The following is a 19,161-nucleotide window of genomic DNA, read 5'->3' as shown; positions in this document are numbered from 1 at the left end:
TTTTCGCAACGCCATCATCCAATGTTGAAGGTTGTGGTTTTCCACCCCCTTGCTGCAATACTGCAATGCCACTAGAGGGGACGGACGGAGCTGGATCGTCACTTTATCGTCACCAAGAGCGCTCGCGCGCTCAGTGTGTCCCAATCTCGACGACAACACCAAACCAAGCTCGTGATCGTGCGATCGTTCGTGTCTTCCTCTTCCTTCTTTTGTCGATCCGGTGTTCCGTCCTCCCTTTAAATGCTTCCCTGAGCTAAAAGATTAACGGGCCAAAGCATAGTGATAAACATATTTTACTACACCTTGTCTTGTGAACGAAGCGCATGGCGCCGCTGCGCGCTCAGCGAAAGTGAACTAATCGCTGGCGCGACGACCCACCGTAACCCCGCGTTCGTTATTGTCACGGCGGAGATATGATGGCGGCGATGACCAAAATGGGAGGATATAGCAATGTGGGGACAAAAAAAAACACACACACACAAAGGGGCACAAGATAAGGGGCAACGCTTGTACTTTTCCTAATTTTTCTGGGGCGTTTCCCAAAGGTGTGCCCGGCCGCGGCGCCCTTCTATTTTCCACTTTATTTCCAGCGACACGCTGCGGTGCTGTGAATCGAATGGGAAAGTACTTGCTTTTGGAGGTTGGGCCATAGTTTTTAGAACGTTGCACCGGTACAGCGGGCAAGTGTGATGAGGGAGTGCGGGCTAAACACACAGTAAATGGCGGAAATGGATGAAAATTCCGGGAAGGAAATTGGAAAACCTGTGATAACGATTAATGCACAGAAAGTGATAGTGAAAAGAGGTTGTTTTTTTTTTTTGTAGGAAGTGAATGAAATTTAAACAAGTTTTGCAGAAAGCTGTAAAATGTCAAATATTTCCCAACTGTTCGTTTGAAACTATTTAACACATTGCAAAACACACTATCTATTTTAATTAAGTGATAAACTACGATCGTTTTGCAAAACCCGTACGCAATTCCCCCATTTTTTATGCAACGCATACACATTGTGAGGTAAAAATTAAGCCATTTCTCCAATCGATTCCGATTGAGACACACCACCACCGCCTGCAGCAGCACCACACACACATTGTTTAATGTGGGTTCGGAAAGGAAATTGAATCACTTTTCCCAGGCTAAAACACATTGGGGCACCAACACAGCTTGTTTTGCATGTTGTAGCTGTGCCGTTTTTCTCGCTCTAAAGCAACAGCATAGCGACATTACAACAACGCGCCCGAACGCATTTTACTGCTCCCTTTCCCTCACACATCGCAAGAATCAGATGCAAATCGGGAAAAAGGTGTGCACAGTGTAAATTTCGCGATCACGGGAAGGTGTCCGTTATTATATTTTGCTCTTGCTGCTCCGTTTTTTTTTCTTCTTTTCTTCTGTCTATGCTGGCTGGCGGCTAGTAGCTTTTCCCATTCCGTTCACATGCTGCCAATATAGTGGTGTTTTGGTGTGCCGTCACCTTCCCTTTGGCGTAATGTATTGTACAACAACATTGTTCAGCAATTTATTTCACGCTTTGGAAAAAAACACACACTCTACACGCGTACGCCTGGGTTTGTGGGAGGTGATCTCAAACTATCGAGCAAACGAGCAGGCACTTTCAAACGATCGAGAGGAAAAGAAACGAGAGACCCTGGATGTAAAGGCAGCGCAGTGAAACAACTGAATGCAAATCAAACTGATCATTGTGCTAAGCTTCATCCATTACACATACGAGGAAAGGGGAATTTCGATTGTTTTTTCCACTCTCTTCTCAGCCATCTTCTGCTGCACAGGCTCGACTATGCAGATCTCGTAGGCATCTCGCTTGGAGGAATTATTTAAGAGCAACAACAAAACATTGTTCACTCTTTAAAGGGCTAAACTAGCTTCCCATGGAAACACAACACACAAAAAACAAGATCAAATATCGAGTGGAACTGACGGGGTGTAAAGAAATTTATGGGAAAAGTTCATCGCCAAACGACGCTACCAAGCATTGACGCCTACGCACTTCCGTGAGATCTTGTTGTTTTTACACCCGTTTGCATGCGTCCACCAAAGACGGGACAGCAGCAGCAGCAGCTTGTTAAAGGAAAGTGATCGTATCGATCACAACAACGCGACGAGAGCGACTTCTGGCCAGGAAACGACTTAATAGTTTTCCAACAAATTTCAACACGCGATTTTCGTTATGCCGAAGGCACGCCAACAATGTTGTCAACCTCTAACTGTAGTGTGTTTCTTTGCATTTCACCGGGCCTAACCCGTAATTGCTTACACTGCGTGAAACATTAATTCAGCCGAAATGGCTAATCACGATTACTTCCCTGCTTGACAATGGGAGGGAAGGTGGGAGGGCTTGTTCCACCTTTCAAATGTCACTACATGCGGGCTGATGCTAAAAACGCAGCCACAATTTATTATGCGCGTGCAAGAGATTCCGCAAGAAGACGAGAAACAGCATGACGGGGAACCGGCTTCTTTTCTCTTCCCACAGGAGCACGTTAATTGAATCGTTATCGAATATGATTATTTTCTCCCCTTTTACCTGCCCTGTACGGGGGTGCGGAAAAGGTAAAGAAAATGTCACCTTTGCAACCGGCAGCACGCTGCCATTAATTTAATTTCCTCCCGCGCAACTTGCGCGCATAACTTAACGCCAACGCACGCGCGTGTGCAATCGATCGCGAGAGGCTTTTGATTTCAAATCCGGTTGCCATTTCTTACGTAGGTATTGGTGGGATTGGTGGAAAAACAAACGTACAGAAGGAAAGAAAGCACTGCTCTCAGTAGCTCCCCTCTTCCTTCCTGCCATCCTCGCAACCGGGGGACCAAAAAGGGCGCCGAAGGAAAACATATTTTCTGCACAATTATTTCCTCCCACTGCTACACGCTACAATCAATACACCTTTCATTCATTCTAAACATATCATTACGATGTTGTGGTGTGTTTTGTTTACGAACACAGGGGCAGGGGGGCGCGTGCGTTTTTCTTTCATTTTCACTCACGGTTGGACGATTGGCCAAAAAGGTAGCAATTTGTTCTGCACCTTATTCACCGTCCGAGGTGCGGCGAGTGTTTGTTAATGGCTGCCAATTCTTCTTGAATGAATGATAATTCATTTTCCGATGTAATTTTAAATTACTACCCAACGGAAACGCGGGATGCGCACACTTTCGTGCGTTTGTATGCAAATTTCGTCTTACAATGAAATACAAAGTCCACAATCACAAACACAACGCATACAAAGCAATAGTGGCAAGGAAATGAATACAATTTGCAAAAAATATTAAACCTTACAATATGCTCTTTTGCTGTTCTTTTTATTTTAAGTTAATCGAATAAACTAATTTAGCTTGCATCGCTATCGCCACTCGAAGGAAAAGCGACACGCCCCATGTTTAACGGGAAAATGCGGTTTAGCGTGATGCATTCACCCTCATGAGAGGAGGGTGTGTGTGTGTGTTGCAAAGTAGGTTCGGTCGGTTCTTAATAATCTTTGGCCACCTGCCCCCGGAGCAACTTTTGACCTGGTTTTTTGCAAATGAAGGTTTCTGGGTTGTTGCTGCTGCTACCTGCATGTGTCGTCCACCGTTTTCCCCCTATCGCTTATAATGCACACGGATGCAGAGTGGAGAGTTCCGCGCAAAGATGACCTGTGTAATCGGAGGGGTGGAAATCGTGATACATAGTGATACTGTGCAAATTGCGAAAAAAAAAATCTTCAAAAGCAGGTTCATCGCTTTATCGCTTGTTGAAGTCTAATGTATCAAATCTGTTTACGCATGGCTTTAAGGCATTTTAAATAAGCAACTTGAAACAGATAAAAGCATGAGAGCAATTAGCACGTTTAAATAAAATGCAAATAAATGCAACTTATAAGATACTTGTAAAAAATCGCGTGACACTTTTTAAAATCCAGGAAATAGAAAAGACTTTCCTCTGGTGAAAACAGGTTGTTCAATGCATTCTACACACTGGCAAACCTTTCTTAGCCAATCTCAACCAATCGCTAACCCATCCAATACATCTTCTCTGTCCATGAAGACATGTCTATAGTTGTCCTATAAATTTATGTCCTATTAATTTACTTTCCACCGGCCATCCTCCCGAGTAGTAACATGTCGATTCGGACAAAACAAAAAACCGGTCAGGAAGGGAATTTTAATATACACACACATGCTGCTTTTCCTGAGCCAGCTTAAAGCCCACTCTCCTCTTTCATTCTTGTACTTGAATGTTTCAATAAAGATACATGTTGACGATAATGTACGCAATCTATCAAAAAACAGCCACAATTCACCGTTCCCTCGGAAGATGTTTTCTGGTGGCGCACAGGTTGTTCACTTCCAATCAAACATACCAAAGGGGAGGGCGTTTGAGCATTTCCCTTTTCCCCTCCGATCAATGAAGTTTTCTTCCCTATTAAGCAACCGTTTCCTCCCCCGATGATCCGTCGAATCGATCTGATACACGTACTCTCCCACCCTCTATAGCCTAGATTGGGACGTGTTTCCCATGGGACAGCATCGAGAATGGGTGGTTTGAAGTTAGCCCAACAACCCAGTCATAACTGCAAAGTTCAGGCTGCAATTTATCTATCCTCTTTTGGGTTAATCCGTCCGGCTTCCCATCAACTATATGGAACAGCGACGGCTACACAACGGCATCACCACCGGCCCCATCACCCGAGCTAATTTTTCATGAATCATCCTTGATCGATCGATTGCCCTTACCCTTGTGGGGTGGATTGTATGTGTGGTGGTGGTGATGGAGTGATCATGACAATCGGGTGACGGCTGGAAATGATCGATTCGATGCCCTTCGTACCAGGGGGGAAAACAGAGTACCTGGAACTGAACCGGGGTGAACATATCAAGATGAGGACGTTTGTCCTACACTCGAATCGATTTTCTCTCTTATTAAATGTACAGTAGGTCGTCACACCTTGCTCGGGGCTCGTTGGTTTTATGCATTGCTGGATTGGATCTGAACGGAAGATCCGACGGCAGGTGATAAGTGCATGAAACTAACAAACATTTCTAGGTGCACCGTACAAAAAGCATTTGAAGTCTAGTTTTCATGTACTAGAAGCAGATTCGAGGAACCAAAAACCAGAGCAAATAAAAATATAAAGCTATTTTTATAATGTAATTCAGCCATACGGAACTAAGCGATGCAAAAATGTTTGTGATTTGTATACACACGCACACACGCTTCTAATAATAATTCGCAACTGAAAATCAAACCCAAAAACAAAGCTTTAAGACCGAGAAAGAAGCCTGATGAAATTTGCGCAAACAACGGTCAACGAAGACACTACTACTGAGCGACAAAACACAGCCGCGCTGCCAGAAGAACAATACCTTCGTACATCATCCGCTCGCTGTCGTAGCCACCGCAGGCCGAATGGTAGGAGGTGGTCGGTTCGGCGTAGCGAAAGAATCCGCTCCCACCGACCGAACCGGGCGTGTGTGTTTCAAACACCATTTCATCTTCCTCGAAAAAATGTCCCACTTGCTCGCTGTCTGCCGCCTGCTGTCGCTGCTGCAGTTGTTCATTTTTAAGTTGCACAACATCAATCTCTTCCTCTGCATCCTGCTGCAGCTGTGCGTCGTCGTAATAGTCCCGCTCAACGTCATCCGAGCGACGCAGGTACAGATCGGGATCACGCTTGTAGGAAGCGGAGTAGGAACCCGTACTAGCAGTTCGCGAAATTGACCGATGTCCTTTGGAGTTGGATTCGGTTGGCACATCATGGTCCTGCTGCTGCTGCTCGTAGAACGATTGTTCCAACTCGAGCTCGTGTGTACTTCGTTCGAGTGTTTCGATGTTTTTCGAAATGCCAAAGTTGGCCTTCGCTTTCGTGACGATGCCCTGCGTCAGAAGCTGTGCCAGCTCGAGGTTTAAAGGTGTCCCGCACGCTTCATCCTCATCGTCGCTGCTCAACGTGCCGAGTCGTCGGTGATAGGCGCGGCTAGCGTCAGCTTTCGGAAGCTGGCCATTTCTACCGCCGGCAGCCTCCTCGCGTATGTCCTCGTAGTCAAACACTTCAAAATCCGACGGAGTGGAAGAAGACTTGTCGACTTCCTCTTCCAGCCCACTGACACCACTTTTTGGTGACACGTCGTAACTGTCCATATTGGAGTTGGATTGAGCTGTATATGCTTTGCTCTTTACGCAGGTTGAGACGGTTACAATGATGAACACATTTTCACCCCTACCTATTATCACTTTCTTTCCTGAGGTTCAGTACGTTGTTTCATTGCTAGCAATTCACACGCGATGATTACATCTTTTTTTCTCCACTTCATTATGGCACATGGTGGCGCTTGCCATGTGTATACGTCAAATTACCCCAAAAAAGCCTCACTCGTCCCATCCTTGGACGCTGACGAACAACACTTTCCTTCCATTTAAAAGGCACTGTTTAAAATCGTTTACCTGAGATGCATCCTCCGGCCAAGCCACACACTGTTGATGCTATCTTTCAAAGAGGAAAGAACGGATATTGAGTTCGATTTGAAATCAAACGCTGTTGTTGCCTCAAAATCCGATTACATGCTTTGCCATAATCATTTCAACGTTATTCAGCGTTGTCGATTTGATCAGACATTTGCACATACACAAGCGCGCCATCGAATTGAACCCCTCTCGGGTACGGCCGGTGGTGTGTTGAGGCGGAATCCGCTTACAATTATTTCACCCAGGAGGTGGTGGCGTGTTGTCGGTAATTACTCAATATCAGTTTACCTCGTTCACATATCAAATCATCGGCATCGCATTGTTGTGGGACGCAGATCGGGTATTACTTATTACCTTCGGGTACCGGCAGAGCATGCATGGTACAACAAAGGGGAAAACAAGGTATTTAATTTTCACACACACACACATACACATATTCTTCGATGATGAAAAGCGCGCGATGGAAATTGCTTTGGTTTTGTGTGGCGCATACGCACGTGCGTAGTAGAGGCATGCGTATGATGATCTCCAGTGCTTACATTTTCTCGATTGAGTTTCCATGTCCCGAGAGCAACAGCATCACACGCCAATTCAACAGAACAATTAAACCAGAAACCAGCTTTGCTGAAGGTTTGCTCTTTTTTCACTCTTCGAAACCTTCCAGTTTTTGGGGTGGGAAACATTATGCAAATAAGCACCGTGCCGCCGTACACAAAAACAGAAGGGTTGCGCGCGACGCGGTAAAAGGTAAATCAAAATCGTAATCAAACAATTATGGTCAAGTTGGGAGAAAATAAAGAAATTATACGAGCGAAGTTAACGCAATAAAGGAGATAAAATAAAAGCAACAATGAAACACGATAAACGTCTTCATTGCGGTCGTTTTAACATCATCATCATCTTCATCAGCAGCAGTAGCAGCAGCGAAAGAGGTAGCGATAAGTAAATAAATCGCTAGGGTGGACGGACTAAGACTAATTTCAAGAATTGGGAGCTGTAAAATAATGATCCATTTTTGCATTACAGTAGTGCCATCAATACAATTGGCACCTGCAGATGCATAATTAATCAGGGATTATCAAACGAAATTCGTCTGCATTGTGCAATGAGAGAAGTTCAATTATCTTTAGATTAGATCCTATTGCTTGCCATCGTACTGATGATATGCTACTATAATTCGCAGTTTAACCATTTCGTTTAATCCACAAAACTGCACGAATCTTTTTGTGGTACCTTCTGCTAAGACTCATTAAAGTCGCGAATAATTAATGCAAAGGTTAAGATATACTCATCCATCGCCGTAAGTACTCAACTGGTTATGAAGTAATCCATATTGCTGATGGTTTGGAACACTTTGGCGTGCCCCAGGGCAAGGCCCACCTCCTCCATTTTGCTCAAACTCATTGTTGCATTAGGCCGATAAGGTTCGCAAGTGAACAGTGAAAATACACAAGCACACACACTGGCGTATTATTAGTTTAGCTAAACATGACACTTCCACTAAATATTGGGGAAACACATAACCTCACGACACAAAATGTATTCAAACATCAAGTCACAATGATGTTGTGCACACTCTTTTTTATTGACTTCCAGTCACAAATTCGCAAACTGCTTGCAATGAGCAATCTTCCGAAAAATACTATCAATTCGGTCACCAATATTTTGTCACCATTCACCATTCACAGATGGTCACTAAATATTCATTTTCTTTAAACATAATTCACAAAAAAAAAAAAACCATTTGAAGTGGCAAAACACTTTGCAACGCTTCACGAAAGAGAGCCCTTTAAAACCGTGTTCTCGCGTCGAAACGATGCAAACTTTAAAAAAACATTCGCTTTTTTCACCAACAACCGCGGTTTGGTTGCGCCGCGCTAGACTGATGCAAGCGAACTGAGAAGCCGGTGGCGCCGTTAATGTGGCCAAAGGTCTGGGCTTTTTCGCTCCACAGAGCAAGCGGCACCTTCGCATCTTTGGCTTCGAAACCAACCACGCTACAAGCCACACCACCCGACTCACTTTGGTCCCGGCGAAGCCAAAGAAAAGCACAGGCCCCGGCGTTGGTGCGCGGCGGTTGGTGTTGGTTGTGATGAAAACATTGCCCATCTCCCGTTACCAGCGAGAGAGCGCGCGACTGGGTTTTTGGGGGGAGAGTATTTCCCGCTGGAAATCAAAACAAATAGAAATGTTGTGCATAGCCAGGCGGCAGGCTGGAGAGAGAAAGATCGAGAGATGATGTGAACGCGAGCGCGGCGGTCCATTGTTGGGAGCGCACAAGTTAATCGAGAGAAAGCAAACCAACAACGGCGGATGCACTTTCCATTGGTAGGCAAAAAAGTTGTACGAAACCACCAAGAGAAAGAGAGAAAGAGCGTGAGCGAGAGAAGGAGTTTTTGCCGGCGAAAATGCATCATTGCAACAAAGTGCATTGCAGTGTTGCCAGATTGAAAATTGATGCGATTGTCTTTTTAAAAAAACCTTTTTCCTTTATTAAAATGAGATTTTTTAGAAAATTAGGGTTTTCCTTCTTCCAATTCAGACTAAAAAGATCGATTTTAAGGTAATTTATTCCTTTAAATTCTCATACGTTTTATTTTAAAAATAATACTTTGTTATAGTAGCTAATTATGCCTCAGTTGTGAATAAAGTCAAATTGTAGACCACTTCAATACCTTTCTCTGCACTCAGTAGTGCCCACCTACACAGGTTAAGTTATGCGTTGGCCCAAATAAATAATTAATATGAGGGGAAAACTGCACAGAACATTCCTCAGTCGGCCACCTCAGCTGAACTGTGTTTCAAAGATAAGATTTTATTCACCTTTCTGCAGCCTTCCCATCTTCCCAGACAGCGAAAAGAAAAAGCCTGCTGATAAGATTAAAGCATGAAGCCATCTTTTAACAAATCACATTAAATTTGGCGCTACACCCGTTTAGAGCACTTTCTTCAGCCTCGGGGACGCAGAGCAGTGCCAAGCGTTTGTATACATCGTAAAACCGGCCATTCCCAATTTTCCACCTTATCAAACCATAGGCACTCTACGCGTGTTATGCACCTGCTGATACTACTTATTAATATTTATCTTCCAAAAACTGTACAGCAACTATGGTTACAGCCGAGGCAGAGCAACGGAGGAGCAACACCAAAAGCCATGCCACTTGACTGTCGGAAGCAACAACGTTTTTCTTCCCCAACACCCAAAGGAAAGCGAAGAAGAAGAAAAAAAAAACCTTCAAATCTAATACAGCGCAAACAAAGCGACAACTTGCGGCTGAAAATGAAACCAAACACCGTGCGCGAAATTGCCTCGACGCCGGGAGAAGACGGGGAAAGTAATTATTTTTGTTTCCCATCTCAATCAGCGAGCAAAGCTCAAGCAGCAGCAGCAGCAGCGGCCACCACACGAGCCATTGTGCTGTTTGTCAAAAATTTTCCTCACAACCACCTGCGGCGTGTGGTGCCGCTGGAAAACCATCATACGCGCGCGGGCGAGAAGGTCATCATTTTAAGGTGAGCTGGCTTACAAGTGACAAGTGCAGACAGACAGACGCAGCCTTTCTTGCAGCATCCTCTCACTTTGGGTGTACACATTGCGCTTCGGCAGAAATCGAAAGGAAAAGGCAATAAATAATGTGTGACACACACACACGTAGTTTGAGAAATAATAAATAGCCGGGAACTTAAGGTTGAGCGCCGCGCTTTGATGTTTTTAGTTCCGATTTTGGCAAAAGCCGTTACTCATTCAAGACCTATCAATTCCAACATTAGAGACTAGCAATTAAATCTTGTTCAAAAATCGTAATAGAAAATAGTTGACACACAGTAGCAGTTTCAGCACCACAACATTCAATATTTGCTGTACCTTTCCTTTGTCGTTCGGAAAATTCGAAAGCACGCGACCAAAAGATGTCTGTGGTGGTTGTGGCAAAGAGTCAGTCCAAAGCGCCGTCGGCTCAACAACATCAGTTAAATGGTCAATTTTCAACAATCAATCATACATTTTCAAATCCACAGCAGCACTATTTGCTGCCGGGAAAAGTAGGAAAAGTCCAAAATTTCACCCATATTTCGGAAGTGTTCCTCTAATTGACACTTCTGATCGCCAACGGTTGCGATCGAGATGGCAAAACTCAGCTGCACAATCGGTGTCGGTGTGTCGTTTGCTTCGGCGGTAGAAAATGCAAGCTTACTACTGTCGTTTTATATCAATCGATCGAGTGATTATTAATTTTATTTGCATTTGCTTCGTGCAAGCGAAAATGCTCGATTACAACCGGGCCATTCGGAATGGTTGCAATGAAATCGTTCCGCTGCAACAATGCCAATCTCGTTCACTTTCCTTCTCTTGTTGTCTTATTAATCAGCGACAGAGTCGAGAGTTGCGCGAATTGGCGATTTGAATATATTTCACCACTAATCGGAAAATCGTGATTAGGTAAACGCTGAGTATTGGCCAGCAAAGCGAAGGGTAGGAGTCGAACGAAATCAAACGATATTTTGAACGCAAGATCAGTTTTACTAGATGTCGGTTTGCAATAATTTGGCCTCTCCCTCTGTCGTGCATCTCTCTCTCTCTCTCTTTGCTCGAGTTCCGGCGTCGTGACTACGCGTTCAATGCTGGAATGTACTAAATGTTTGACCGCTAAATGTTGCACAATTAGCTGGCATGGGCCAAATTTAAAATTTGCAGCAAAAACTGAAAGCCTTACAAAAGCGCGGCAAGGGGTTGTTGCAATATTCTTTCCGCTTGTGGCACATTTCAAACCCATAAAAAGACCATATATTTTGAATACACGGTGCCACCGCTGGGCCCCGCAGCGTTGCCGATCGATGCTTCTGCTAATAATAACACACTACTAGCTAACCCCGTTTTGTTTCCGCGCTTGCAAAACGGTGCCCGCCGGCCAACGGAAGCGCAGCCACACACACACACACACACAGTAGGCATCCCACCACTAATTAGCAAACATTACTATCCAGCAGGCCGGCGTGTCCGACACCGTCCTCTTAATCCATCTTCCACGCTTGCTACTTTACTGCTGCAGGGCGACGACGGACAAGAGTGCGTTCGGAGCTTTAGCAACGAATCAATCAGGCGCCATTTGTTATCCTCCGCCGAAGGGGTGGTGGCATGTGTGTGGATGATATGCTCCGGGAGGACATAAGCGCGAGCAAGATTATTTCATCGCCTAATGGATGATCTCTTTATGGCCCACACTCTTTTGTCCACTGTCCTGTTTCGGCATAACCGATTTGTAAGTCGTCGAGAGCGTGCTCGGATGAGTTTTATGGTCGTTGCAAATTAATCGAGCCCGGCAAAGCAGAACTGCACTAAAGGGTGAGAGGTGAACAACATTCAAAATTGAAAGTGAAAGTGCCCCCCTATTGCATCATCGTCACCATCAATCGGACAGGTGTTTCTGCATTGCCCGACATTTGCCATTTATTGCTCTTTGTTCTTCAGCGTGCGAATAAAAGGGCGCCCCATCAATAACGAGAGAGCAATGAAAATGTTTTTCCTTTGACCTAATTTTCCTGTGTAAAATAATTGTTCTAATAAACACGCAAAACATTCAGAGAAAGTGTTCCTCACTGCCAATGTTTCCTTTCGGTGTGTCATAGAAATTAGGAAATCAATATCAGCCCGGAAACGGGGTGAACCAACAAGCAGTGCTCGGCCTAATCGAAGAGGTATCAATTCGATTCGATTGCATACCTCCTCATCGACTCATGCCGCTCTAGCTGATACTGATAGCTTGAACTCCCTTCCAAACGGAAGGGAAGGAAATAAAATGGCACCCGGCGCGACCTAGTTTACTTTCCGGTTTGACCTAACACCGTTTCTGGTGACGGTGGAGCGAAGGAGCGTCAATGGCACTGCTTTGCATCAATCTTTTCTTTTTCTTCTCTCCAAAAAGGTGAAATTAATTTACAGTTTCCTGCCATATCTGAGTCCTATGACGTTCCAAAAGCCAGACAGAGGCTAGAGAGGATGTGAAGCAAATACTAGGGAAAGACATTGAATTTCGTTAAATTAATGGGCAACGCCCGATAGGCACATTTGTTCCATGCTATGATGGCCACGGTATTTTCAACAAAATCTTTCTAATGTTTGGAATAGTTTGTTGATCTGATCAACCTCTTATCGTAATGTAAATGTTGATATTCATTATCGAGTAAACATACACGATCTTCGTTGTTAAAGTTCACGGGCGGACAAGCTTCCGAGATACGGTCGTAGGTGAGAAACCGAATCAGCATAATTTATTGGAGCGTGTTTCTCAATGTCTCACACACGTCTGTCCAGCAAAGATTAGAGGTCTTTCGACTTTCAGATGAAACTCTCCGGGCAGGTGAAGGTGAAGCTGGCCGGCTCGGAGCGACTCCATCGTGATCGAGATCACGTAGGCCGCAACACTTGATTTAAGCCTGTTTCGTTTTTTCTTTCCTTATTTTTTCCTTTTTTTTCTGATGCTTGGCCAAGCAAGTTCAAACGACACAAGTGGTGCATTTTCTCATCCTAAAAAAAACGAAAGAAATTAAATAATCAACATTTTTATCTTGTCCAAAACTACCTTTTCCAATCTTATCGCAATGAACTCTTTTCTCGGCCGTTTGCTAACGACCCATTTGAAGCAATTAGAATTGCTTTGCAAATAATGGCGGAAACTTTTCGCACACACAACGCTTCTCTGTACCGAGAGCAAGTGCGTGCTTTTACACGCCATCGTTGGGCAATTTTGCGGAGATCGCAAACACATTTTGAAGGTGTCAAAATTGTCATAACAATTAATTTGGGGCCGTTTTCTCGCCAATTTCAAAGCACCGCCGTCTTGACACGTTTTGTCCATTCAAGACAAATGTACTTTTTCCAGGGCTTTTCTTTCTCTATCTCCCTCTCTGTTTCAGCAACGAGCGTTGATTTTGAGCCAGTTGATTGCCACTTATCTTTTGATCGTTTATCTCGTCTATTTGTACTGGTTGAGCATTTCCAAACTATTTAAGGTGCTCGGTAGATGTCTTACTGTGCCAACCTGAATAACCGCGTCAAAGCATCCTTCAAAGACTAACCAAAAAAAACACCCCCAAAATGTTCCAGCATTTACACCGTAACTTGGATTGAAAACAAACAAGAAGGCATTAATTAACAAAATTGCGCTTGACATCGAAACGTGGGCTTGTCGGTGTAGAATTGCAACATGCGACTCACGCAGAGCCCTAGAAACTTCATGTCAAGCTTCATGTCAAGATGATAGTAACTAAACGGAGCTTTGTTTCGAAGCTGCCACCCCTCTTTTGGTCCGCTCGATCGTGGTAACTAAAATGGAGAAATTATATTCATTAATTTGTTCTTCCTGCGATGATTTAGGGTGACTTCCAGCTCCCCTCAGAACGGCGTGTATGTGTCAGGGTTTCCATACGCTCTTTCTTCTCCCATAAAAGGGAAATAGCCTTTGTCTACCGCCCCGATTTATCATCAAACTTCATCTTTAGCTCACACAGAAGAAACCTACCGCTCATCAAGGGTCAACAATCACATCTGTCACAACGTTAAGAGCTCAGCTGCGGACGAACGAACAATGGGGAACCGTGGCTAGTTTCTTTCTTCCCAAACGGTTTCAAGGTGTGATAAGGTCCGTCGTCGTGACATAGGCCAATGGGTATTCGCATAAATGAGCGATTTTTCCCGCCACCCAAACAAACCAACCAGCATTCCGAGAACAGCTGGGCCCATAACAGTAGCTACCTCTGTGGTATTTGTTTTTCTTCGGTCCCCTTGGCTACCTTTGTTTCCTTGCTAATGAAACCGTCGATTAACTGCGCGCGCGCGCGCGCTCGCCAAGTGTCACAGCTTGACGCGGACGATCGTTGGTCCGTGGGTGCGAAAATTGTGACCCCGTCCAATTAATTCTTCACCCTTGTCGTCGCCGCTCGGACGTTGCTGAACACATTTCGGAACAATTTCCATATAATGAGACTATTTTCAACCGGCGCTGTTTTGATTGCGGATGGACACTGTGGGGGGGTTAAGGTGGGAGGGAGGAGGGACGATGCAGTGTGAGTTTCAATTAACCTCCGAAAAAAGGTTGCCCAATGGCATGCTGTGAGCCCACTTTCGCCTTCTGCGAGCGATTTAAACGCGCGTCCCCTCTTCACGTTAGCCCTTTTCTTTGGTTTATGGTTGAAAAATACCTCCGAAGAAAGTTTGATTTGGATGTGCGCGATATTATATTTATATCTTATCCCTGCAACGATCAGTCGAGCTCAACTGTCCATTGCTATCTGTAAGAGAGTTTTGGTAGATTATTTCGGCGCTTTTTATCTTCAGTTGGCTATCTAGTGCTTTCCGTCCTGTGCGTTGCAACCGAATATTGTGCGTTTTCATGAACAATGGTGCAAAGCAATTTTTAAGTACAGATGTCAATGCTTCAATTCCGTGAGGAGTAACACTTAGTACCAGCAGAGGGTGTACACAATTGAAGTTACACATTGTGCAATACTTTGTTTATCACAGACGAATTGGTCAATCGAAAAAAAAGTGCTTCTCACAATTGTTCATATTTAGTTTCGCGTAATAGGAGATAACAAAATCCCGGGAAAACACTGTCAAAGTTGCAAAACGTGCAAGTGTTTTGAAACATTTTGTCCTAGTACGGCACCCAAAGTGGTTCTACAAAACCAGTAAAATCCTTCAGTAGACCCAGATTCGTGTTTTCATTTCAATTCGACCACAAGCGCAATGATATAATAGGTTTTACATAAAAATTACACCCTTTTTTGCAATCGCATAAACGATTGTCAATCTCAAATCGTTAAACGAAAATCGTTTTTATGTTTTTGCCTTCATTTCGCATCGAATGACTTAATTTAAATCATCAACCAAGCGCTCTCCCCGCCCGGATTGCATTTTGATTCCCAATGCATTAATCAACAGACATCAACAAACCACCCTCCCATCCCATCCCCTTTTGGCCTACATGTACTGGTGAGACAAGTTTTGCAAAAAGCAAAAAAAAAAACGGACAGAAACGTGCGCGGAAGAAATTAAAAAACATCGAAAGTGAAATGAATCGATCGAAAGATCGGGTTCCCATTTCGTTTCGGACACGCCACAGCAGCATAAGCAGCCACCCCACACCACAGTATGAAGGGAATTAAGCAAACGTTCTCTGCTTTCTTGCACCAACCATCAACCAGCCAGCACCGCCACACCACAACAGTCCGCCACTTTCACTGAAAGAGAGTGCCCCAAAGTTTTCATTTTTTGTTGCCGCCCTATCTCTCCCAATGCTTCACTTTCGATGACATGTAGCGGGCTAATAATATCAGTCGTTGGGGACATACGCGTGACGCGTGAGTAAGTTTCTGGTACAGCTCAACAGCAACAAAAAAGGACATACAAACATTTGAACTCAACCAATCTGTTTGGCGGGACAGAGGCTGCTGTGTGTGTGTGTTGTGTTCCTTTTATTGCTTTTTCACGATCGCACGAATTGCAAAGCGATCACCAGCGCCATCGCTTCTCCACGTTACCGTCCCATTGCACAATGGACGTCATCTTTTAAGCTTTCCAGGGTCCGGGCATTTGGTATTATGCATTATGCGCACCAGTTATGTCGTTGATATGTTGTCTCCGGGATATCGGAGGTTTGCTACGGGAGGACCTCCACTTCGGAGGGGGCGAGAGTGAGAGAAGAGTAAAACAAGCTTCAGTTTCGTTTTTCTCCATTTCACCTTCCGTAGGGATTTTCAATACGAGTTACTACGCATTGAGTTTGATTTATCATGAGACTGAAGTTGCTCCGTTTTTTTCTGTTTCCGACCACGGATCCGTACCTTTAAAAAAGTGGAAGAGAATGTGAAACAAGATTTGCACAAAAAAAAAAAAAAAAATCCGGAGACATGAAAAATGGAAACATACAATACATTTCCATCCAACTGCATTCAATGCATACAGATTGTGCAGAGCCCCATACGACCAGTCATACCATGTTGGGGCCGTTATCTATCGGAAATGGAGAGTAAACCTTTCGCTGGCAACGAGTTTCAGCACCAAACTTTCATATCCTTTTTTTAGCTGGTATTACAAAAGAAAGGAAAACGTAAGACGTACTTGAATGTCAACAGATTCGCAAGAGTAGCACACAGAGCATGGCACTGTAATCGAATACATTTTTGTGCAGGTTGGTTGCATTGAGATAAACGTTTTCCAGTTTCGTATGAGTGACATTTAAATGTGCCACTATCAAGTGTATGGCGTCCGTTTGGTTGGCATCATAAGTAACACATTCAAATACACCTCAATAAGAGGGCTTAAATAGCATCAACCGAGTCAGTAAACGTATCGCACTGTAAATTGTTCCAATAAAACTCGACACCAACCGATACGGATCTCGTTTCACATTAGGAGAGCCTAAGCGTCAGAGCCATTTATTCTCGGTGCAACAACCACCAAAGCCCGGGTTGTGAACCGTAACCGGAACGTTTATCCAGCCCGGTAAGGAGATTGCATTCGCAGGTGCCATTCCTTCTGTGTGTGATTGTGTCCAAAGCGAACTTCACTCCTTCACCAAGGGGAAATCGCTTGCAAGATTTGCTTAAAACACTCTCGTGTTTGATCACGATTTCAAATAAATTGCTGGAAGGAAATAACTCTTTTGTTGGATAGACAAACCGTGCTGAGAGATAAAAGCCGGCGGAGATAAAATCGGTTCATATCGTGCTGGTGCAAAACTGTGTGTTTAACAGCAACCGTTTTCAGCTCATCATGAGCTTCGGTCACGCGGGCAGGGTGGCACATGACGTGATGATCGAAATCACATGACTAACGCAATGACTACACGGCTTTGAACACACATGTGTATAGTTGAGTTTGTTTCATTAGTTTATGCTTCAAACATATTTGATTTATAGTAATGTTTTCTAAATTCATACAAACAAAGAAGCATTAATATAGTTTAATTCTATGTTTCAACCGAGTTGTGCTAAAGTGTCGATGACATAATTGTTCGTCTATATCGACCGTAAGCAGTGGCCAGCCATCGTTTGTAACGTGTGTTTCGTCTGATGACGTTATTTCAAAGTTTACTCATCCATGGCAGTGAATAAAGCTGCTACCGCGTGTGTTACTATTTCAGCCCTCCTTCAAGCACACACCTTAGTGGTAGTGATACTTTGTCTGGCGTTGTGTGTGTGTTACTGTAGGTCGATGATGAGTGGTGAAGGAATTGATTTTCCGTTCACGAAATTTGTGCACCGCACCATGAAAAAGCTGTGTGGTTTGTGTACTGCCTGTTGCCATTCACATCGCCTTCCAACAGCATCTTCTCTCTCGTGTGGCCTTCCAAAACTCCTTTATGTGGAGCAGTGGCGGCGGCAGCAACAAATGCTACTAGTACTTTCGATTGGCCCAATCCTATTGGAGAGAAATTTGGCGCCGGTTCGCATATTAATAAATAAAAGAAATCATGCTGCTGTACGGATTTGCGGATAGGGAGCAGCAGTGATTAATAGTGCAAAGATTTTTACAACCCTACTGCAGGAGGGGCATCGTTAGTAAATTAAATTCAAGCGCCATATTCGCGTTCATGCACCTCTGGACCAGTAGCGCCCAGTTGGGACGGAGTTGAGAAAGTTTAGGCTTAAGGCTTGATAACCATCTAACATCGGTGGTTAATTATACCCAAACCCATACCGTCGCACGAATGGGCTCAAAAAATCAACCGTGAACATTATCACGCGTTATTGTGAAATTGTCATCATTAGAATTCAATGACCGTTCTGGTCCGGTTAGAATAGTACGTCCCGTTCCCGAAAGGTGTGACATAACAATGCAGGCAACGAGCAATAATGGACATGTTCCTCTCAAAATCGGCCCGGGTAAGGGGTTGTTGAAGTCCACTCAAAAAAGTCTTATTTACGGGTGTAGTGGTAATCACCATGTTGCTCCCTCCGCTACCACCACCATCACTACATGCTCACCTGACCAATAGAGCACGGCCGGGTGATTTGGTGGCCACGGTACTGTAACACGAGCCAAAAACACATAAGCAGACCATTCGCCACGCCAGTACGCAATCAGCGTGAAATTCACGGACGGGTTTTTCTTCTTCTTTTTTTGGTTCAAAGTTTCAATGCTCCTACGCTAAAAACCTCCATTCGGTTGGCCCGCTGGCGCACGGTACTGTAACAAGGCGTTGTTTTTGCATGGCTAGGCGCTATTACGCTCGTTTTTTCGCTGTGTTTTTCCCTCTTCTTTTGCTAAGAAGATGGCAGTATTGTGTACCTTTTCTCAGCTTGACCTATTCCTCTAGGCCGGCGGTTCGAAACATCATTTGCATTAAATTTTCATCAACTACAGCCCTCCGTTTGCCGCCACCGTAGCCTAACGGGGAGAAAATGTACGGGAAATCGATAAGCTTGCTATACCTTTTCCCTTTTCCCGTAAGACCCCGCAAACCAGGTAGCAACAGTACCGGTTACTGCAGCAACACACACACACACACAGTTGTACGGAATCGATTCCACATTCTGGGCGACCTTCAACTTCCTGCCGGCAGGAAGTGGAACGCACAGTTCACTCACAGTGGGTCTCCTCTACAACCATCTCTCCCTTCCCTTCAAATAAAAAGCCCCCTGTTCCGTGCCTCTGAACACGTTTGGGAGGTAGGCACAGCACATAATGGGAGTTGTTA

The 19,161-nt window shown here is 44.4% G+C and overlaps 1 protein-coding gene across 8 annotated transcripts in view; it reads right to left on the bottom strand.

Moving 5' to 3' along the window:
• The window catches only part of LOC120958348 (trafficking kinesin-binding protein milt), an 87,548-nt gene that overhangs the window by 23,187 nt on the left and 45,200 nt on the right, over nucleotides 1-19,161 (bottom strand). Inside the window, exon 1 of one of the 8 annotated variants that reach the window (XM_049608777.1) lies at nucleotides 5,365-6,485. The exons of the other annotated variants lie outside the window; for them this stretch is intronic. Within the exon in view, the coding sequence (XP_049464734.1) occupies nucleotides 5,365-6,139 (775 nt within the window). The 5' untranslated portion in view covers nucleotides 6,140-6,485. Of the gene's footprint in view, nucleotides 1-5,364; nucleotides 6,486-19,161 lie in introns of those variants that run through there. 8 annotated transcript variants of the gene reach the window in all.

This window comes from Anopheles coluzzii, chromosome 3 (genome assembly GCF_943734685.1).
Source record: "Anopheles coluzzii chromosome 3, AcolN3, whole genome shotgun sequence".
NCBI classification, from domain to species: domain Eukaryota; kingdom Metazoa; phylum Arthropoda; class Insecta; order Diptera; family Culicidae; genus Anopheles; species Anopheles coluzzii.
The sequence above is the reverse complement of the archived record's forward strand: the minus strand, read 5'-3'. Positions and strand labels throughout refer to the sequence as shown.